This window comes from Tamandua tetradactyla, chromosome 2 (genome assembly GCF_023851605.1).
Source record: "Tamandua tetradactyla isolate mTamTet1 chromosome 2, mTamTet1.pri, whole genome shotgun sequence".
In the NCBI taxonomy this organism is placed as follows: domain Eukaryota; kingdom Metazoa; phylum Chordata; class Mammalia; order Pilosa; family Myrmecophagidae; genus Tamandua; species Tamandua tetradactyla.
The window spans coordinates 49672177-49694705 of NC_135328.1; the positions used below are offsets into that span (position 1 = coordinate 49672177).

General features: G+C 40.3%; 1 protein-coding gene across 21 annotated transcripts in view; it reads left to right on the forward strand.

Moving 5' to 3' along the window:
- RALGPS1 (Ral GEF with PH domain and SH3 binding motif 1) overlaps positions 1 to 22529 on the forward strand; it is a 617170-nt gene that overhangs the window by 351577 nt on the left and 243064 nt on the right. For all 21 annotated transcript variants that reach the window (XR_013169371.1, XM_077145262.1, XM_077145266.1 and 18 more), the window contains 2 exons: positions 14473 to 14556; positions 20637 to 20726. Coding sequence is in view for 20 of the 21 variants with exons in the window: in XM_077145262.1 (XP_077001377.1) it covers positions 14473 to 14556; positions 20637 to 20726 (174 nt within the window). In the remaining variant the exon portion in view is untranslated. The remainder of the gene's footprint in view (positions 1 to 14472; positions 14557 to 20636; positions 20727 to 22529) is intronic.

A 22529-nucleotide genomic window follows, 5' to 3' on the forward strand; every position in this document is an offset into this window, starting at 1 on the left:
TCCATTATTATGCCTTTCATCCCCATAATTTCTGTTATGTTTCTTTTTAAAGTTAAAAATTTTTCTTTATACTCACATGTTGTCTTTTTAATATCCTTAGCTCTGTATTTACCACTGGTTTATTTCTATCCTTATTTTCTGTCATCTCCTTGAATCGATTTAGGAAATTTGTTTGAATTTTTTTGATTAGTTGTTGCAAACTTTGTATCTCCTCTGAAGTTTAATTTGTTTCCTTGACTGAACTTTATCTTCCTGTTTCATAGTATGGCTTTTAATTTTTGCTGATGTGTGAGCTTCTGATTCTTTTGATGTTTGAACTCTAAAAGGTCAGTTTCTCCCTCTTGCCTAGGGTTCTATTGTTTGTTGGTTTTGTTAAGGCTTGGTTCAACTTATTCTAGAGCTTTAGAGTAGCCCTCTATACTGTTCAGATTTTCTCTGCTTTTCTTCATCTGTTTCTTGTCCTGGATCTGTTATACAGTATTTAAGATTACACTTTTTGTGCCATTAGTTCACCCCTAGGAGAAAGCTTCTTTTCCTCTCTCTCTTCCTTCTCTGGAAGTCTTGATCTGTACTGTTTTTTAAATGCAGAATTTCCTCCCTAGCTCCTATCAATTGTTTAAATTCTCTCCCTCACTCAGTGCCCCCTTTTCCTTATATTTTTCAGTTCTGGTTCCCGTCCTGTCTTATAGCAGCTCAGTCCTCTCCTCCATTCTTTTTTTTCCCCCCGGGTGAGGCTTTTCTGCCTCCAGTTTCTCCCCACTTAGGTTATCCCACCTTGGAGACCCAGATGGGCTTAATCCAAAAATTTGTGTCAACCCAGAAAGGTCTATTTTGCCTTTAGGCATCCAGCTAATAGAGACCGGATTGAGTGAATGAGTACACCTCTGGCCGACATTTCTTCCATGAACTTTCTCTCTCTCTCATTTTTCCTCCAAGGGGCCCTTTTGTATGTGGAACTCCTTAGCAGCTTGTGGCTCCCCACCCCCCGCCTCTGCATACTAGGGTCCCTGTGCCTAGATAGATATGCGTGGGGTTCTAACTCACTGCTGTGAGTGGGTCTATAGTCTCCATTCACTGTAGGATGGACCTGGGCCAGGCTCCCAAGCTGCATGGGACTGGATGAGGAGCAGGGGTCTGGACCAGTGAACCTGGGAGGTTAATTTTTTACCTGCTCTTGTATATTAAATCTTTTTTTTCAATTCAGCATTTCTGAAGTCCTTCTCCAGTTCTTTTGTCCTCCAGAATTCTTATGAGGTGGTATTTGTCCTTTTATTTGTTGATTCTGAAGGGAGGCTTTTCCATGTGATGTTAATGTTACCATGTTGATGACATCACCCTATCTATCTATTTTTGAAGCTTTTTATTTTGAAAAATTTTCAACCTTACAGGACAGTTACAGAAATAATAGAAACCCCATACAGTGAACTCCAACATACCCCTCTCCTCCTAGATAACCAGATATATGAATTTTACCATTTTGCCACATTTGCTGTATCATTCTTGCTATCTTTCTATCTCTGTCAGTGCATCTATCTTTCTAATAATCCATTTTCTCAATATATAGTGTCGGTTGTATACATCATGTTCCTTGAACACGTAATACTGCCATGTGCATTTCCAGAACATGACATTCACTTATGTAACCACCTTAAATGTAGTTATCATGTTCATGAAATTTAATACACACCACCCAAAAATGAAAGAAAAAGGAAAGAAAGAGGGCAAATCTATCTTTGTAGACAGTTTGCCAGGGGAAGTGTTTGCCTTCAGGGATTATCCATACAATGAATTTAGAAAATAGCTTGAGGCCAAAGTGTAGGGGCCTCCCTGATCCTTTCCGCACATTGTTTTAGGCATGCACGTTTGGCTCTAGGAATTCCCCCATTTACACAGATACTTGTGTCCCCTCTTCCATAGGAAACAGTTTCCTTATTGTCCTGGGCACTGCACTGTGTGTCCTACAGCCATCAATCTTTGCCCCAGGCAGCACAACCTTACTGCTTTCCCACAGTGTTCTGTAAGGGACTTTCTGTGAGTTGTCTTCTACAAGCAGGGAAAGTTCTGGGACAGTGAACCTATGACAAGTGTTTTGGTCCCATCCCTCAGGTTGCCACCAGAAGACTGGGCCAGACCTATATGATCATAGTATGTGCACAATGGTTACTCTGCTCTGTCCAGAACCAGAACTAGGGACCTGCCCTGGGAGGCTGGGACAGCTGCAGGCCATGGTAATAAGGGAATGGGGGAGGGCACCGTGATATTTTACCATTCTTAAATTGCCTTTATATTGATTTGGTGCTCCCCCTGTTACTGTAATACTTAAGGCTTGAAAAAAATGTTTCTGCTACTTCTTGCTAGTTGACCATAGCTTCTGTAGGAGAATGGAGCCTTGAAACGTCTTACTCCACAGTTTTGATTGGGACTGGGACTGGTTCTCTTCTGTTTTTTAAATCACCATTTTTTCCCCTTAGTGTTTATATAATTTCTCTTTACCTGTTTTCCAGTTTACAACTCCTTCCTCAGTTGTCTCAAGTCGACTGATGATCCCATTGAAGGAATTCTTCATTTTTGGCTTTTCCTAGCATTTGTATTTGACTCTTTTTTTTTGTAGGTGCTTTCTTTTTACTGAAACCCCCTATCTGTTCATACATGTTCACACTTTCCCCTAGATTCTTTACTCTATTACTCATGGTTTAAAAGTCCTTGTTTAATAGTTCCAACATCTTGGTCATCTCTTAGTCTATTTGTTAACTGTTTTATCTCTTTTTTTTTTTTTTTTTTTTTTTTTTTTTTTTTTTTTTAATTTTTTTATTAATCAAAAAAAAGAAAAGAAATTAACACAACATTTAGAAATCATTCCATTCTACAAATGCACTCAGTAATTCTTAGTATCATCACATAGATGTATGATCATCATTTCTTAGTACATTTGCATCGATTTAGGAAAAGAACTAGCAAAACAGCAGAAAAAGATATAGAATGTTAATATAGAGAAGAGAATTAAAATAATAATACTAATAATATATATATATATAAAAAGGAAAAAGAAAAAAAACAAAAACAAAAGATACAAACACACAAACAAACAAACAAAAAACCATATTTCAGGTGCAGCTTCATTCAGTGTTCCAACCTAGTTACATTACACTTAGGTATTATTGTGCTGTCCATTTTTGAGTTTTTGTATCTAGTCCTGTTGCACAGTCTGTATCCCTTCAGCTCCAATTACCCATTATCTTACCCTGTTTCTAACTCCTGCTGGTCTCTGTTACCAATGATATAGTCCAAGCTGATTCTCGAATGTCGGTTCACATCAGTGGGACCTTACAGTATTTGTCCTTTAGTTTTGGGCTAGACTCACTCAGCATAATGTTCTCTAGGTCCATCCATGTTATTACATGCTTCATAAGTTTAGTCTGTCTTAAAGCTGCATAATATTCCATCGTAGGTATACGCCACAGTTTGTTTAGCCACTCTTCTGTTGATGGACATTTTGGCTGTTTCCATCTCTTTGCAATTGTAGATAATGCTGCTATAAACACTGGTGTGCAAATGTCTGTCTGTGTCTTTGCCCTTAAGTCCCTTGAGTAGATACCTAGCAGTGGTATTGCTGGGTCGTAATCCATTCTGCCATTCTATGTCTTTTGATTGGGAAATTCAGTCCATTAACTTTTAGTATTATTACTGTTTGGATAATATTTTCCTCTACCATTTTGGCTTTTGTATTATATATATCATATCTGATTTTCCTTCTTTCTACACTTTACTCCATACCTCTCTCTTCTGTCTTTTCGTATCTGACTCTAGTGCTCCCTTTAGTATTTCTTGCAGAGCTGGTCTCTTGGTCACAAATTCTCTCAGTGACTTTTTGTCTATAAATGTTTTAATTTCTCCTTCATTTTTGAAGGACAATTTTGCTGGATATAGGAGTCTTGGTTGGCAGTTTTTCTCTTTTAGTAATTTAAATATATCATCCCACTGTCTTCTAGCTTCCATGGTTTCTGCTGAGAAATCTACACATAGTCTTATTGGGTTTCCCTTGTATGTGACAGATTGTTTTTCTCTTGCTGCTTTCAAGATCCTCTCTTTCTCTTTGACCTCTGACATTCTAACTAGTAAGTGTCTTGGAGAACGCCTATTTGGGTCTATTCTCTTTGGGGTGCGCTGCACTTCTTGGATCTGCAAATTTAGGTCTTTCATAAGAGTTGGGAAATTTTCAGTGATAATTTCTTCCATTAGTTTTTCTCCTCCTTTTCCCTTCTCTTCTCCTTCTGGGACACCCACAACACGTATATTTGTGCGCTTCATATTGTCATTCAGTTCCCTGAATCCCTGCTCAAGTTTTTCCATTCTTTTCCCTATAGTTTCTGTTTCTTTTTGGAATTCAGATGTTCCATCCTCCAGTTCACTAATTGTAGCTTCTGTCTCTTTAGATCTACCATTGTAGGTATCCATTGTTTTTTCCATTTTTTCTTCTTTGTCCTTCACTCCCATAAGTTCTGTGATTTGTTTTTTCAGATTTTCTATTTCTTCTTTTTGTTCAGCCCATGTCTTCTTCATGTCCTCCCTCAATTTATTGATTTGGTTTTTGAAGAGTTTTTCCATTTCTGTTCGTGTATTCAGCATTAGTTGTCTCAGCTCCTGTATCTCATTTGAACTATTGGTTTGTTCCTTTGACTGGGCCATATCTTCAATTTTCCGAGCGTCATCCATTATTTTCTGCTGGTGTCTGGGCATTTGATCAGGTTTCCCTGGGTGTGGGACCCGGCTGGTTGAAAGCTTTTTCTGTGAAATCTCTGGGCTCTGTTTTTCTTTTCCTGCCCAGTAGGTGGCGCTCGTGGCGCTCGTCTGTCTGCACGGCAGTCGGCCCGGGAAACCGCGCGTGGAGGCGGGGGTCGCTGGCCGCCGCGGCTTGGGAGAGTGCCGGTCCTAATTGCCCAGCTGGCCCGAAACGCCAAGCGTGACGGGAGGGCCCTGCTATCCAACGTTCCCAGTCAGACTGGGGAGCCACGTGCGTGGAGGGGACCCCAGTCGCCAGCCGCCCCGGCCGGGAAAACGCATGCCCCTCGGGTATCTCACCGCAGCAGATTCTCCCTGCCCATTCAGCTGTTCCAGAATGGGGTACGCTGTCTTTTTGGTCTCTGTCGTGACTCTGGGAGCTGTTTCATATTGTTTCTGTTTCTTTAGTTGCTTTTCTGGAGGAGGAACTAAGACCCGCGCGTCTTACTAAGCCGCCATCTTCTCCGGAAGTCTGTTTTATCTCTTAATAGTGGGTTGTTTTAGCTTCCTTTTTGGTGTGTCTCTAAACTTTGATCAAATGCTTACCATATAAGTGTAGAAGGACATAACAGAATGAAGTGAATAGTATTTTCTCCCATAAATAGACATGCTTCTTCTTCTGCCAGCCCATTATTATGGAGAGTTGAGTTAATCTTTTCAAGATTTAAGATAGATTTGGATTTTGTTGTTGTACCACAGGCTTTAAATTCTTCCCATGGTTGACTTTTCTTTAGTTTGTGTTTAGATTAGGGTCTGAGGTCCCAGAGGATTTTTCTCAGTGTTTCTGTTCTGTCTTCAGCTTTCAGTAGTCCCTGCACATCAGTGTCATAGAAGAGCTTTCTCTTCATACTTTTTTCCTTTCCCCAGTGGTAGACTGCTAGCAGTTAATTGTTATTTTGGTGCTAGATTCATGATGGGATTGGATTGTTGGTGCACCCTCAGTCTTCTGTAGGTTCTGTGTGCCTGTCCTTGTGATTGGGGCTTTTTCAACATCCCAGTCGCTCTGCCTCACATCAGTCAAACTCTGTCTTGTCTGTGGTTGCTTTTGAGTGAAAAAAGAATTTCTTTATCCAAAGGTAGAAGACCTCTGCTTTGTACCAGTGCAGGATACTAAGCCCAAAACAGTTTCTTGCCCCTTCTGCAGAGGCAGAGAGCTTTTCCTTCTACCCCTTATTCAACAACAATGGATCTTTTCTTCTGTCCTGTGGATGAGAGAATTTCCTACTCCTTCTCCAGAAGCAAATGAATTTTGCTTCTACTTCTTCCCCAGAAACGGAGGATTTTTGGGCTGTTCCCTCAGAGGTGATAGAATTTGCTGTATCATAAATCTTTTTTGTTGTCGTTGGTAAGAAGAGCCCAGGGGAAGTGGATAGGGCTCTATGTGAAGGCCACTGGAAAAGAGCTGACAATTGACTGCAAACTCCCCTTGTGTCTGGAATTCCCAGCTATTCCAAAGTGATATTCTAGCCCATATTTGGCCTTTAAGAATTTGTTAAAGTTTTAGTTGGTTTCTTCTTATTCATTTGCATAGAGTACTGTTTTCTCCCAAGCTTTGCTAAAGATGAAACAGCATTTATCTGTCCCTTCTCTCCTTAAAGGGGCTTGCCAGTTGATGGGGCATCCAGTTCACTTGAATGCCTTACAACTTTATTTTGTGCTGGACTCAAGAAACATTATTTTTCTTTTTTTTAGATTATTTGCCTTTTTCTTGTTAGAGTGAGGTGAAGTTCTTTTGTCACTTTCTGTATGCTAGATTGGAGCAGAACTTTTTCCATTCTTTCTTGAATCTTGGTTTGCACTTTTGTTGGGTTGGAATGTTTACAGTGGCTTCCTCAGAAGAAATACTTGGAAGATAAAATATTTCTGTAGGGCAGGCCACAGTGGCTCGGTGGCAGAGTTCTTGCCTGCCATGCCAGAGACCTGGGTTCGATTCCCAGTGCCTGCCCATGCAAAAAAAAAAAAAAAATTCTGTGCTCTTACATGTCTGAAAGAGGCCATAATCTGCCTTCAAACTTGATTGAAAGTTAGATGGACATAAAATTATAGTTTAGAAGTGATCTTTTGTTAGAAAGCACAGTGATTGTTGCTTATGAGAAATGAGATGCTGGCCTCATTCTTATTTGATTGTCAGTAGCTTTTCTCTCCCCCTATGGAGACTTTTGGAATCTTCTAAAATTAGTGAAGATATGTCTGAATATGTGTATTTTTTTAATTCTTTGTGCTGTGTTCTCAGTGAGCCCTTCGGATTTGAAGACTTGCTCTTCAGCACTTTAAAAAAAAGAATGATTTCTACGCCTACAATTTTTTTTTAACTTTTCTCTCTTTCTACAGCTCCTTTTAGTCATATATTGGCCTTCCTGGATGGGCCCTCCATATCTTTTATCTTTTCTCTCATATTTCCCCTCTCATTGACCTTTTATTTTTCTACTTTTTGGGAAACTACTGTGACTTTATCTTTCTATCCTTCTATTAAATTGTTGCTGTTATATTCTTTGCCTTTTCCTTTTTCATTCTGGGATTTTATTTTCCATTTTATTTATGAAATCTTTTATTTTTGTAAGCTGTTTTTTTTTTTAATCTAGCAGCCTGTTCTCCAATCTCTGATTATTCCTTTTCTAAAAAAATAGTATGCTTTTTTTGTTTTATGGATATGATATCTTCTCAAATCTTTCTAAGATCATTAGAATTTATAAAGTCTTTTGACTCTGAATTATCTCTTTTTCTTCTGAGATAAATGTTCTATTTATCTTGTCATTTTATTTATTCTTCTTATTTAAGTCATATGCCTGCTGATGTTGTTTGTTTATGATTTTCTCACCTGGCTTTTCTCATGAGCGGGAAGTCAACCTAGGAAAACCAAATGATCTGGGACAATACATAGCAGGTTTACCTTCACTTTAGAATGAGAAGATGGGGAACTGGCTCACCGTCTTCCAAATATTGGCAAGAGAGGAGCCTGCCAATATCTAACCAAAGCCCTTAATTCTTCCAATTCAATTTTGGGTGTTGAGGTAGATGCTGGCCACCTGTGCTCTTAGGCCACAGGTCAGGGTGCTGACTAGGCCATTGTCCAACACACTTTCCTTTAATTTGTCCCTCTTTCATTATTCCTGATGACTCTGGGGCAAGAGCCTTTCTGAGGTCCCACCAAGCAACCTGATTCCCACTGCCTCTGTACCATCCTACTGGCATAGTCTTGCTCGAGAAATTATTTTTCCATTTGATCAAATAACATGTTAATTTCTGCTTCCAGAAATGTGTTGAAATCTCTCATTTGCTGATTCTCTTTGCTTGATTGGGAGTATCCTTAATTCTACTTCTATACTTTGTCAGAGTGGTCTTTGGAGGGATCTTAGGAAAATGTGTATGTCTAGTGTGTCATTTGAATATGTGACAAATTTTGAACTTAATATATTAAGAATTGTAAGTGTTTGGGGGTCTGAATAGACAGAGACAGAATAGACAGAATCAGCATCTCCAATTTGAAACCTGTTTTAATCATAGATGAACTATATTGCTCTCTCAAACGTTTGATCAATGGTCTTGTTAAGGGTTATAACTGAGTACAAGAAGATATTTAATTGCGTTTATAGTAAAACACATGTAAATAAAGCATTAATACTTCTTTATTAACTGTTAAGATCTCTAGAACTGCAGATTTTACTCAGGGTTGAGCTAATGATACTGGATATGACATTCCGCACCTCCACTTGATGGGGGAGGGTCTCCTTGAGAGGGACCAAATGAGTATTCTTTCCAAAAGCATATCCATAAAATGGTTCACTCATTGCCTAAAAGAACTGCAAATCCCCTTTTGCTTCCCTTAGCCCATTTGGCAGTCACAGATTGTTCTGAGTTCTAGCTTTTCTTACACCAATAAGAACTTGGGCTATGGAGTCAGAATAGGGTTTGAATATCAGTTTTGGCACTTATTAACTGTGTGGTCTTAGACAAGTGACAACCTCTCTGACTCCTCAAATAGAGATTACTCTAGTACCTATCTCATTATGTTGTTTGTGGATCCAATAAGTTGCTGCATGTAAAGCACACACCCTTGTGCCTTGCAGGCTGTTAGTGCTTATTAAACACAGACCATATATCTTTGAATCTCTGTTCCTTGGAGAACTCCCTCTGTTCTGATATTTTAGTTGGGGATGCTGATACCCTTTTTGCCTTTTAAGCCCTGCCTTATATCCAGAGGCACCATGCCCACAGTCTGGCCTTGGCAGCCTTGTTCCTAGGCCAGTTCTGATTCAGGCAGGGGGCAGTTTCAGAATCTACAGCCAAGCCTCAGTTTTGGCCTATTCCTTCATGTCACTCAGTTGTCTTCCAGGCTGGGAGTCTGCTGGAGCCCTAGCTGAAGGCCAGTTCCATCCTGGCTTTGGTGAATGTAAGCTTCCAGCACCTCTACCACCTGACTCTGTGTATATGTTCTGGGAACATTACATCACCTGCCTGTTACATGTTTTTTTTTCATTTAGAAATTGGAAGTAATAGCAATTGTACCTATTCTAAAGGTTCTGGGAGGATGAAATAAGATGATATCTGTGCTGGTTTGAAAGGATGTATGTACCCTGGAAAAGCCATATTTTAATCCCAGTCCCATTTTGTAAAGGCACCCATTTCTCCTAATCCCTATTCAGTACTGTATGTTGGAAACTTTAATTAGATTATTTCCCTGGAGATGTAACCCATTCAAGAGTGGGTGTTAAACTGGATTAGGTGGAGATGTGTCTCCACCCATTTCAGTTGGGTCTTGATTACTTTATTGGAATCCTGTAAAAGAGGAAACACTTTGGAGAAAGCAGGAGATTCAGAGAGAGCAGAGAACAACAACAGAGCCATGAGAAGCAGAGAGTCCACCAGCCAGCGACCTTTGGAGATGAAGAAGGAAAATGCCTCCTGAGGAGCTTCATGAAACAGGAAGCCAGGAGAGAAAGCTAGCAGATGAAACCATATTTGCCATGTGCCCTCTCACTTGAGAGAGAAACCCTGAACTTCATCGGCCTTCTTAAACCAAGGTATCCTTCCCTGGATGCCTTTGATTGGACATTTCTATAGACTTGCCTTAATTGGGATATTTTCTTGGCCTTAGAACTGTAAACTAGCAACTTATTAAATTCCCCTTTTTAAAAGCCATTCTGTTTCTGGTATATTGCATTCTGGCAGCTGGCAAATTAGAACAATATTGTGAATTTTCACACATTCCTGGCACTAAGTGGATGCCCAGTAAATCTTGCTGGTACTTCCCTTTAGCTGCATCTTGACCCTCATTTGGGGCACAGTTGGTCTCCTAGGGACATATCTCTCCCTACCCCCATCAGATTCCATCTCTCCTGGACCATCTGCTTCTGCCCTTACCTGCTCAGAGCTGACTTTTCTTGTGAGCATTATTTTATTTATTGAACAAATAGATGGAAAGTGCTTTCAGTGTATCAGACAGGATTCTAAGCACGTTACAAATATCAGCTCATTTAATCCTTATACCTACCCCACTGAAGGAAGTGCTATTATTAATGTCATTTTTCAGATGAGAAAACTTAGGTATTGAGAGCTTAAGGGACCTGCCCAGGTTTAAACAGCCTAAGTGGCAGAGTCAGGTTGTCAGCCTTGGTTCATCTAACCCCTAACCCCTACTCTGTGCTGCCTCTTTACTGTGACGCTTTTGTCCTCAGTGCTTACTGTTCAGACTAAAACCAGTCCCTCTGCTAGGTCCGTCCTGAGCCTCCAGCTCACCCAGGTAGGAGTCTCTCAAGGGACATACGTCACAGGCTGGAGGTAGGAGCAACAGATCTCCCATGCTAGGAGAGTGTGGACATCATGTACCTTTGCCATTGGGACTTCTTTGTGGGTGACAAGTCCTGGTAATCTCAGAAGGATATGCCAGACATTTCTTTTTCCCCATTTGGCATTGTTGAGCCCACAGTGCCAGGGCCAGCTCATACCTGGGAATTATCTCCCATGTTGCCAGGGAGACTTTCACCCCTGGGTGTTCTATCCCATGTAGGGGAGATGACAATGGTTTCACTTGCAGAGGTGGGCTTAGAGAGAGAGAAAGAGAGGCCACATCTGAGCAGTAAAAGAGGTCCTCTGGACGTGACTCTTAGGCATACCTATAGGTAGTGGGAAGGAGAAATTGGAGAGAAAAGAACCAGGGATAAAAGAGGCATCAGAGCAAGGCCTCAGAAGGTGGAAGGGGATGGGATCCAAAACCCAGGAGGAAAGGAAAAGGACCGCTTCCATTAAAACCAGAGATAAGGGGAGCATGCAGGTGAATTTGTAAGTCTGATGACAGGAAGTTTTCTTCTCACAGCTTCTGTTTACTTTCTGATGAACCCAGGGAACATACACATTATAGAGGAGACGTCCCAGAAAAAGTGGGCAAAGAACTGTACTAATTCTTTCTTTTCTTTCTCCTATAATCAACATTAGCAATGAAGTCAAAGCCAGGGATGACCTGGGCAAGATCAAGCCCCAGGGCCCTTGGGGTGAGGCGTGTGGCAGCCAGAAAGCTCAGTGTTCACCAAGGATGAAGAGCTTCTGGGGTCTCAACCAGCCTCAGTCTAACCCTTGGTCTCCTTTCTAGAACCAGCCCTGCCTCATTTAACTTAATTGCACTCTAATCAGTTCCGTAGCATGGACCTTTCTAAGGTATTAGTGACTGGAAGAATTTTGTTCTATTACTTCACATTTTCCAAACCCACTTCACATGGATGGAATCTTTTGTAATCCAGTAAGGCCAAACACAGAAGAGGAACAGTGCCAAAGAAGTTGGCCCCAGTACTTGTTTTAGTGCAGATAGAATATTCTTATTTCTTTTGACATCCCGATAAATCTTTCTGCAGTGGATTTGGGAGATTTCAACACTGAAAAGCACACATACTCCATTCATTCAACAAATGCTTCTTGAGCATTTGCTGTGAGCCAGGCCCTATGCCTGGCATGTCACATCTTTGTCAGGATATACCTCCTTTTAGTCTCCACCACAGTTATGTGGGATTAGAGTCAGCATCCCCATTTTTGTCAGTGATGGAACTTAAGCTAAGCAAGATAACTTGCCTCTGGTTGCCAGGGATTCAAATGAGGCCTTTCTCAAGTGTAATGCTTTACTCTTCAAAGGTTCTAATTTTAAACATTACATACCTTTCAGTGCAAAAGTTTCCTTAGGAAAGTGTCAAAACCTAAGAACTGTACATTCAATTTTGAATCAGAGTCTGAGTAGTGTTAAAATCAAGTAAATTCAGGGCAGATATATTAAGTACATGCTTTGGTTTCTGCCCATATGACATTAGCAAAATAAAAGAGAAATAATTATAGATTTTGTTAGTAATTCAAGACAGCATTGATTTTGTGGTTGTGTAAAAAGAAAAGTGTGTCTGGAGTTAGTGCTGAGTCTGAATATTGCCTTAGTCACTTAAAAGTAGCATGACCTGGGAAAAGGAAGATAAATAACCTTTATTAAGTACCTGTCATGTGCTAGGTGCTTTAGTTTAAAAAAAAAATCTCATTTAATCATTATAACAAGCTTCATAGGTAAATATAGTATCATATCCATTTTAAGATGAGAACAATGAGATTCTAAGAATGTAAGTAACATGTTCAACATCATGCAGCTTATGTGTAGAGAGCCAGGTTCTGGCCTGGGTCTATGTGACCGTAAGATTCATATTGTTTCCTTTTAAGATAACCTCCTGTTTGTAAAAAAAAAATTCAGGAAAAAAATGAAGGGAGCAACTTTCAGCCAGAAATTGAGCAATAACCATACCTCAGTCCTTGAACAACAGTTTCACCAGTTCTTTTTCATATCTGATTATAACCAACACCTTTCCAGGACAGGCTTTGGGATCCATAAGGGAGAGAGTCCTTTGTCCTTAAAAATAAACCTCAAAAGACTGTTGATAAATATTTGAAAAATGATTCAAGTATATATTTTCAAGGGGAGAGGGGGATAAATGTAACTGAAGTCAAATACACATTTGGAAAGGTACTTAAATATAGATTTTCAGAACAAGGGGGAGCACAGTAAACAGAGGTAAATGCTACATCTGAAAAAAGATTCATGTATACATTTGAAAAGAAGTAGCATTCTTTCAAGAGAATCAGGGGGATGTAAAATTTTGTGTACAAATGATTTAAACTATTTGTTCAAGCAAGTGAAATATTAAGGATCATTTCTGATAGTTGGTTTTACTAAGTATGTAATTTTAGAGTCTGCTTTCTTCTTTAACTTTTCTAAGCCCTTTTCTTCTTTGCTAAATGGATATTTTAAGTATTACATAAGATAACATATTTGAAGTGCCTAGTCCAATGCCTGGCACATAGTGGATTCTTGATAAATGATAGGATTAGTTAATATCATTGTCATTATTATTACTTGGAATCTAAACTGTAAGGGCGTGAATGACCTGGCAGGGTCAAAGATGGGTTGCATTTTCTCCTGCAGATTACTGGAAAGACGGTAATGCCATTTACAGAAGTGGGGAAGCCAGCAAGAAGATCTGTGTTTCTTAGTTCCTGGTTGGTTCCCACGAATTCCCACATCCAGTTCTATCATTTTTGTAAACAGAGCTTCCCATTGCGTTCAGCCAGCCTTCTTATAAGTGCCTGTCTGTGGCTTATAGTTGGATCCTAAGATGTATTTGATGGGTATGGCACTTCAGGCACAACTGCCCAGCCAGCTAGTTTTGTCTCTGGCTGTTCCCACTGCCTCTCCCTGATCTAGTAGACCCATGGTCTGCATCCATTCCAGCTGCCTGGCAGCTGGATTCTTGCTAAAGGTCTAATAAAAGTTATAGGTATGTGCTAAAAAATATTATTAATAATGCTGAGGCCTGATATGAATTAAAGGAAGTCTTATAACTTTGGGGATGGCTCCCCAAGGCACAAGCTAAGAATGACTGGACATTTGAATAATGGCTTTACCTTGATCCTTTTACATATCCCCAAGTAATCACACTAGATTATCCATATTATCTCCAGCTTACATCCTTCTGATGGAAACCAGCCCCACTGATAGGTAATCAGATTATCTAAAGGCAATTTGATTCCTTAAATTAAAATGCTAAACATACTGGAAAGGAAGAAACAAGACCATTAAAAAAGCTAGTAAAAGTAACCTCTCCTGCCTCCTTTTAGTTATATGATAGATAAGAGTAGCCAACTTCAGGACTGAATCTGAGGTAATCACACAATGTTCTACGATTACAGTAAACTTGAACCAGAATTTTGCCTGACCCCAGGATGGACGATGTCATTTCACCAATGAAATCTGAGTCTTTTGCCAGATTTTAATTTTTAAGTTGGTTTGGGGCTCTGACAGCTACATATATGGAGGATGGTTATCTCAGACAATTTGCATGTAAGAAAGGACTTTTGGTTTTAGAAAAGCTGGCAGTGTAGCAGTGGTAGGGTTAATACTTTGGCACAGAGGGCTTTGAATATGTGGCCAGGATTGTAGAGTTAAGTATTTGATTCCTTGTCTCTACCTTATCTCAGGGAATCCTAGGATACACCTCCACTTGCAGACTCAGCCCTCCTCTCCAGCAAAGGGGAGTGATTTCCCACCCTGGTGAAGATGTGAATAGCCTATTTCAGCTCTTCCCTTGCCTCCATGATCACATTCCAATTAGATGTCCCTGATGTGTTTTGCATCCTGATTAGAATCACTATTGAAATTGACTCTGTGCTTCCTAGGAACTAGCCAGCTGTGGATGGAGTAAGAAGGAGAAACATAGTCTCGCTCCTAATGTTGTGGCCTTTACCCGGAGATTCAATCAGGTAAGTAACACCCCTTACATGTTTCTATCCAGATAGCAGTCTTTTGTCCCCTGTAGGGTGAGAGCCCCTCCAGAGTTCGATCCCAGGCATCTGGCCTCAGGTTCAAACCTTCACCCCTGATCCTTCTTCCATTATCTACTTTCGAGCTATCACGGTCCATTCGATAAAGCTGAACATTCCTTCCCTGTGTTTAAATCATTTCAGTGGCTTCCAGTTATATGTAAGCTAGGGTTTGAGTACCCTAATGTGACCCACAGGGTACTGCACGATAGATTTAGCTTCTGCCCACCCCTCCAGCCTCCTGCTGCAGGCTTCAGCCACCTTAGCCTTCCTTCGTTTTCCTGCAGCAGCAAATCTTTGTTCCATAGGGCCCTCATACATGTTCTGCTTTCAGCCTGGAACGTCCTTCCTTCCCATCAAATCCCCGGTCAGATCTCAACCCAAATGTCACTTCCTTGGGGAAGCCTTCCTGAATTCCCAATCAATATATAAAATCTCTCCATCATACATGCCCTCATTATATCCTATACTCTATGTAATGACCTTTTACTCTTCTGTCCTCATTTTGTGTAACTCTTTAATCTCCATCTTCTTTGCCAGTCTGTGAGCTCCATGAGAGCAGGAAACCTGTCTGTCTTATTCATCACTGTGTGCCCCATTGCTTTGCCGAGTGTCAGGCATATAATAGGCCCTTAGTAAATATATGTGATGAATGAGGTTTCAGGAAACACTTCTTGAGTTGACTGTTTTTAAATTCCTGGTAGCCTTGTCACCATAGTACTACATAATACTACAAATTTACTTGGCCCAACCAGAACTTTGCTCCAAGTATGATGAGCTGCCCCTCCAGTTATTGGGATGATGATTGGGGACTTGAACTAATTGTGTTTTTTTTGTTTTTTTTTTTTGAGGGGGGTTGGTGGGCAGGTAGGCTTCTGATTTCTCATCCAAACCTGCCAGAAGATGACCTTTAGTAGATAGCACCTTTGCAAGACCCTCTTTAGATATACCAAAGTCCTAGATGGTGCTACTACTGATTTTTCTTGATTTTCATTTTCTGGCTTCAGACAAGAATGGTGGCCTAGAGATTGCACAGTGTGTAATGATCAGAGCTCTGGATAATGAGGCTTGGGTTCTCTTTGGGCCTTCCCTCCAGCTAAGCCTTCACTGTTAGAAAAATTTGGTCTTGTACATCACTATTCTTCAACCTTCTCCAGGCTTCTGCAGCCTCTAGCTACCATCCCACATATAGTGGGAGCCTCAGAGAGGCTGGGGTTAGCATTATTGTTGTTTTGTGAAATATAATAGGAATTGAGAAAGGCCTAGATGCATCTGGGTTGGAGCAGTACACTGTTTTGAAAATAGAAGTTCCAAAGCCTTTTCTTTTTTTTTTCTCGTTAAAATCTTTTCCTTTTCAACTGAGTTTAGCCTTTAAAAAAAACAGATGTGTGCAAATGATCAGGGGATTCATAGTTTCCTTAACTAAACTATTTGACTGGGAGCCAGCTGAGTCCTCACCTCTGACCAGACATAGAGCTACCAGAGGAGGGGTTTTGGGGGGCTCTGATGTAATCTGCTTTGCACACGGATGCCAGGTCAGCTTGGCAAAGGGTGGTGCAGCTTGTTCTGTGAACAATTGTGTCCATCCAAGACCAAGTGGGTGAAACAAGCCAGAAGTGAAGTAGCATTTTCCTAAACAGAATGCTCTGAGAAATCATCTTCCTGCCGCCCATCAGCCACTCTGAAAGCAAGCAGCTCCTGGACAAAGCCTGAATAGTTCTAGTTTGAAAACTGGCCAGAGGCCAGACCTGTTCAGCCATTGAGGCTGCTTTCTCTGAGATATATTCATTGGCATCCCTTCTTGGCAGATTCCAGATATAGGAAAGCAGGTCATTTATGTCTTGGAGGCTTGGTTTCCTTATCTGTAAGTGAGGATAATAAAAATACCTACTTTGCCCAGTTCTTAGATGATTAAATGAAATGATATTTGAAGAGCTCTTAGCAGTGTCTGGCATGTAGTAAGCAACACTTTGTGGTAAAGGGGGGAATGTGAAGATCAGTTGATTGGAAGGAGATTGCGCCTGGATTTGGGGCTCCTTATGTCCAAACCAGAAACCCACTTGTCAGTGGCCTGGCCCCTAGGGGATTACCTGCTTCTCTATGGTGTCTAAGTCCCATGTTATTTGTTCTTAGACTGACTGAGGGGGAACAGCTCAGCTGAGTTCACTAAGTCTGTTATGTACCTGGTCTTATGTCTCACCCCAAGGAGTTCACTGTGTACCATATAAATTCTCAACTTCTTTTGAGTTATGGATCCTTTTGAGAATCTGATGATACCACATCCATACCTGTCCCCAGAAAAATGTACAAATACATGATTCTTCACTTAATTTTAAGGAATTACCACCCCGCCTGAAATTTGTTCATAGACACTTTAGGGGTTTATGGACAACAGGCTAAGAATCTGTGGTCTCAGAAAATCAAACAGACCTAGGTTCAAGTCTCAGCTTTATAACTTATTAGCTCTGTGATCCTGGGTTGTTGTTGTTGTTTAGCCTTTCTGAACATCACCTTCCGCATTCATAAGATAAGAATAATAATCTGAATTTTTTTTTGATGATTAAATGGGAATCATGGATATAAAAAGTTTAGCCCAGTACTTGGGATGCAGTAAACAATCAATGTCAGCTTTAAAAAAAGGATGCAGAGTAGTGGGAACTGTGAGTTGAAAGAAAGGTTAAGCCAGACTATAGAGAGTTGGCCCTAAATTCTGGTGTTAGAGTTGGGATCGTATCCTAAAGATGCTGAAGGAATTGGAAAAGATGAAGGGGGAATTGGAGGAACTTGGTTCTAATCCAAACTCTGCTTGCCACCCTGCTTTAAAGGCCTTGGGCAAGCTCCTTCCTCTCTCTCTGTGTTTCAGGACTCTTTCATATTAATAGGGATTTGCCCCATAGGACTGCTTTAACTTTTCTCACGGGCTCATGAATATGCTTCCTAATGACTGAAACACAACTCAAACTTGCTTAGGCAAAGAAAGGACCTTAATAGTTTACGTAACAAAGTCCAGGGAGAGACTTGACTTCAGATCTTGTTGAATCTAGGGGGCTTGAACAGTACCATCTGAACTCAGTCTTGCTCTCTCTACCTTTAGGTTCTGTTTTCCTCTGGGTTGGCTCTACTCTCATGTAGCCTCCCCACTCTGTGGGTCAGTATGGCTGCCAACAAATCCAGGTTTACATCTTAATCCATTAATCCAGGCCAGGGATAATGAGCTCAAGAGAGTATTAGGAGCCTGAATGACAGCACTTGGTGATTGATTGGATGTGGAGGAAATGACTAGGGAAAAGCAAAGGAGGTTCCTCCACTTTCTGTCCTGGATAGTACCATTCTTTGAGACAGTGAACACAAAACTAGAGCAGGTTGAAGAGTGGAAGGTATGTTGGATTTGTACATGTGTAGCAGCCAAGTGGAGGTAAGCAGGAGGCAATTGGATATTTAAGACTGGAAGTCGAGGGAAAGGTCTGACCGGAGATGCAAATATTTGAGTCATGAGCATCTTGAAGCCACAAGAGGAGATGAGATCATCCAGAGAGGAAAAAAGCCCCAAGTTACAACTTGAGGATTGCTGACATTTAAGAGATGGGCAGAGGAAAGGAGGCTGCACAAGAGGCTAAGAAAGAGCAGCCTAGGGACAAAAGGAAAACTAGTGGAGGATAGTCTCTTAAAAATCAGTGTTTTGGGCGATGCAACAGTGGTTCAGTGTCAGAATTCTTGTCTGCCATGCCAGAGACTTGGGTTTGATTCCTGGTGCCTGCCCATGCCCCAAAAAATAAAAATAAAAATAAGAATTTTTAAATGTTTAAAAAATGAGGGAATGATCAACTCAGTCAAATGCCACAGAGGGATCAACTAAGATAGTAGTAAAAAGAGCGTTTCGGATTTAGTAGCATAGACAAAAATAGTTTGTGGGTGTGTAAAATGAAAGCTTGGCTGTAGCCAGTTGAATGGTGGGAGATGTGAAGAAATGGAGAAAGCAGGTGTAGATGACAAAACAATAGCTCCAAAGGAGGAAGAGAAAGAAGTGACTGGAGGGATCAAAGAAGTCCAGGCAGATGGTTTCATTTTTCTTTTTTCTTTTAAGAGGGGAGAGTCTTGACGATGTTCACAATTTGAATGGAATAAGCCAGTAAGCCAGGAAGGATTAAAGGTGAGGAGAAAGAGGGAATAATGAATGAACTCCTAAAGAAGGTAGGCGAAGGCGAGACCTGGGATTCTCTTCATTCTTGGAGGTGGTTTGGCAGAAAGGAAAGGTGCAGATGCAGATCCACTTGTAGGTGAGGTACAAGGAGGTTCATGGCCTCTTTCCTCAGTGAAATAGGAGGTGAAAGGGTAAGCAATGGATAGTAAGTTTGAGAGGTTTGGCCAAAGCTTGAAAGAGCCACTTCGGGGAAAAAGGAAAGAGAGCTGACTACCGAAATATATAAGGACTCTTGGGCAGTGACAATGCCCTAGATGAAATAGAGATTGTGACTTTTAAAGTGGCGTTAGTGTATGTGGGTAGATGGTTTTCTAGAGGGTTCTGCCTCCTCCCAGGCAAGAACCAATAGGGTCTGAATTCACAGTACCAAGAGCCTGCAGAAAGGGCTACATGAAGGTTGGTTCGATTAAAGTGTTGACTCCCATATACGATGTGCTGTAGATCCAGAGCCAACTCTTCCATGTAACATAATTATGCCATAAGTGTGTATGTGACTTTTTGTCATACAAGACTCTTATTTAATTGTACATATTAACTATTACACTTGGGATTATGTGGCAAAAAAAATGTACATATTTTTAAATGTAAGTTTTATAGGCATATTACTTGGTATCCAGCAAAGCTTTCTTCTAAAACTGGCTGGTAAACATCTGAGTCTGAACTTAATTTTAGGCAATTTCTTGGAAAAAATGATTCTCTGGAAACCCAGGCATGTCCTGGATGAGAAAACATTTCTATAATACTTCTGTTTAATATAAAAAGTGAATTTTTCATTCTTAGTTTCTCTCTCCTTGTTTTCTCATTTAAAAGTGATAGTATTTCAGTAAAGAGGATACAGGTACTATTGCAACAGAAAGCTTGATTTATTAACTCAAGAATATCCTTAACTGGCTTTTTCTTCATAATTATAGGTGTTTTTGATACCTCTCCTTCTTGCTTTTAATTCTACTAATCTCCACCCTTCTTTGGACCACTCTTGTTGGATTCTTGGGCATCAATGTTTCACAGAGAACAGTTGTTATAGTAATAAAGCATAAACAACAAATGCTCACAACTTTCCCAGCATTTATTGGCATGAAGCCCCATCTGTGTTTCACTGGGATGCCACACAAATCAATCATACACTGGTAGATAACCCCTGTTCCCATCAAAGGGCACAGGGATTCCAGGAGGTTAATTTATGTGAGAGGTCAAGCATAAATGATGCTCTGAACCAAAAGTGCCAGTATATCCTTTTTCACATTCTATCTTCAGACAAACATGCCCTTTAACCCACATTGCTTTATGGAACTTGAAAGAGGCTTTTGTATCTTTTAAATTACTGAGTCAACCTTTCCTAGAAAATTAAATTTGTTACAATTGTGACAATATTGGTGAATTCTTCTTGTCTTGGGCCTGGCTGAGGATATGGATCTCATGGGTGATACTACCAGTATGCATATCCCTTTGATGGCTATTTGTTCATCTGTCTATCTATCTACCCATCCATCCATGGTCTCCCACAACTGGAGACCTTTGGGGCAGGAGTCTTGTCTGATCCAACTCAGAATTCCCAACAGTACCTTCAGAGGGATTCTTATGTTTCTGAGGCCCAATAAGTCCCCTAAGTATTGACGAAAGTGATTAGTTCTCTCAGCACTACTGTGCATATCAGAGAGTAGGGGAGAAAATCAGGGACCATTTGTAACTCTAGGTTGTGCTTTCCCCAGTTTCCTGACCTTGAAAATCCCTAATGGTGGTGGGCAAGGGTGACGAGTGGTTCTGGCATTTAATGGCTTTTCTGGTATGTATGTGTGTGTGTGTGTATTTGACTCTACAGGTCAGTTTTTGGGTTGTACGAGAAATTCTAACAGCACAGACTTTAAAAATACGGGCAGAAATCCTGAGCCATTTTGTGAAAATAGCCAAGGTAAGCCATTTTATTATTATTTTTCCTTTTCTTTTCTTTCCTTTATTTTTCTTTCTTTTTTCATCCCAAATATGCATTTCCCCAGAATGGCTAAAAGGTAGAAGCAACCCAGGTTTCCATAAAACAGATGAATGGATAAATAAAGTATGATATATAAGTACAATGAAATACACTATTCAGCCATAAAAAGAAATGACATTCTAGCACATGCTATAACATGGATGAACCTTGAAAACATTAAACTAAGTAAAATTAGCCAGACATAAAAGGACAAATATGATATAATTTCACTCATAGGGACAGAAAGTAGATTGCAATTTACCAGTGGCTGGGGGATGTGGAAATGGATACTGTTTCTGCTTTGGGTGATAAAAAAAGTTTTGGTAATGGATGGTGTTAATGGTAGCACAACATTGTAAATGTAATTAATACCACTGAATTGTCCACTTAAAAATGGTTAAGATCACAGTGACGATTCCTTAGGAAGCTAAGTATAGAATTGCCATATGATCCAGCAATACCATTGATAGGTATCTGTTCAGAGGACATGAGGGCAAGGACACAAACAGACATTTGCACAACAATGTTTATAGCAGCATTACTTAAAATTGCCAAGAGATGGAATCAGCCCAAATGTCCATCAACAGACAAGTGGCTAAACAAGCTGTGGTATGTACATATGATGGAATATTATGCAGCTATAAAACAGAATAAAGTTTTGAAGTATATAACAACACGGATGGACCTTAAGAACATTATGCTGAGTGAGATTAGCCAGAAACAAAAGGACAAATACTGTATGGTCTCACTGATATGAACTAACATTAATGAATGAACTTGGAGAATTTCAGTTAAGAACAGAGGCCATCAGGAGGTATAAATAGGGTAGCTATTGGGTAATAAAGGGATACAGGTTGTACAACAGGACTGATTGTAAAATTCAGAGATAGATAGCATGATACTTCCCAATTATAGAACAATAATGATAGTATACCGAATGAAGCTGAATGTGAGAATGATAGAGGGAGGAGGGCTGGAGGCACAAAGTAAACCACAAGGAAAGATAAATGATAAAAACTGAGATGGTATAATCTAGGAATGCCTAGAGTGTACAATGATAATGACTAAATGTACAAATTAAAAATGTTTTTGCATAAGGAAGAACAAAAGAATGTTGTCAACATTGTAGAGTGTTGAAAATAGATGGTAATTCATATTTTAAAACTTTAGCTTATATGTGAGACTAAAACAAAAAAGCATTTTATTTGGTACAAAATTTATATTTTGACTAGTGCATTTCCTAATATAACTTATATGGACAGTTTAATTGGACACCGTAAGTACATGGAATCTTGAATAGGGCATGAGATTTTGTAGGTTTGTCCAGAGGGATGCCCCAATAAATCTCAGAGTGACTTGAACAGTGAATAGAAAAGTATTTGCAGAGTCCCCTTGGGGGAATGGGTAGAAAGGGGAAAAATTCAACTTCCCCATTAGGAGAACTCCCGACATCCTTGCAAGCAGTGGGGACAACCAAAGCAATAGGCTGAGCCCTCAATCTTGGGGTTTGTTCCTATGAAACTTATCCCCACAAAGGATAGACTAAGCTTACTTAAAATTAGGCCTAAGAGTCACACCCATAGAACTTCTTTTGTTGCTCAGATGTGGCCTATCTCTCTCTCAGCCAACATGTCAAGCAAACTCACTGCCCTTCCCCTTCTATGTGGGACATGACTCCCAGGGGTGTAAACCTCCCTGGCAATGTGAGATGGAAATCCTAGAATGAGCTGGGACTCAGCATCA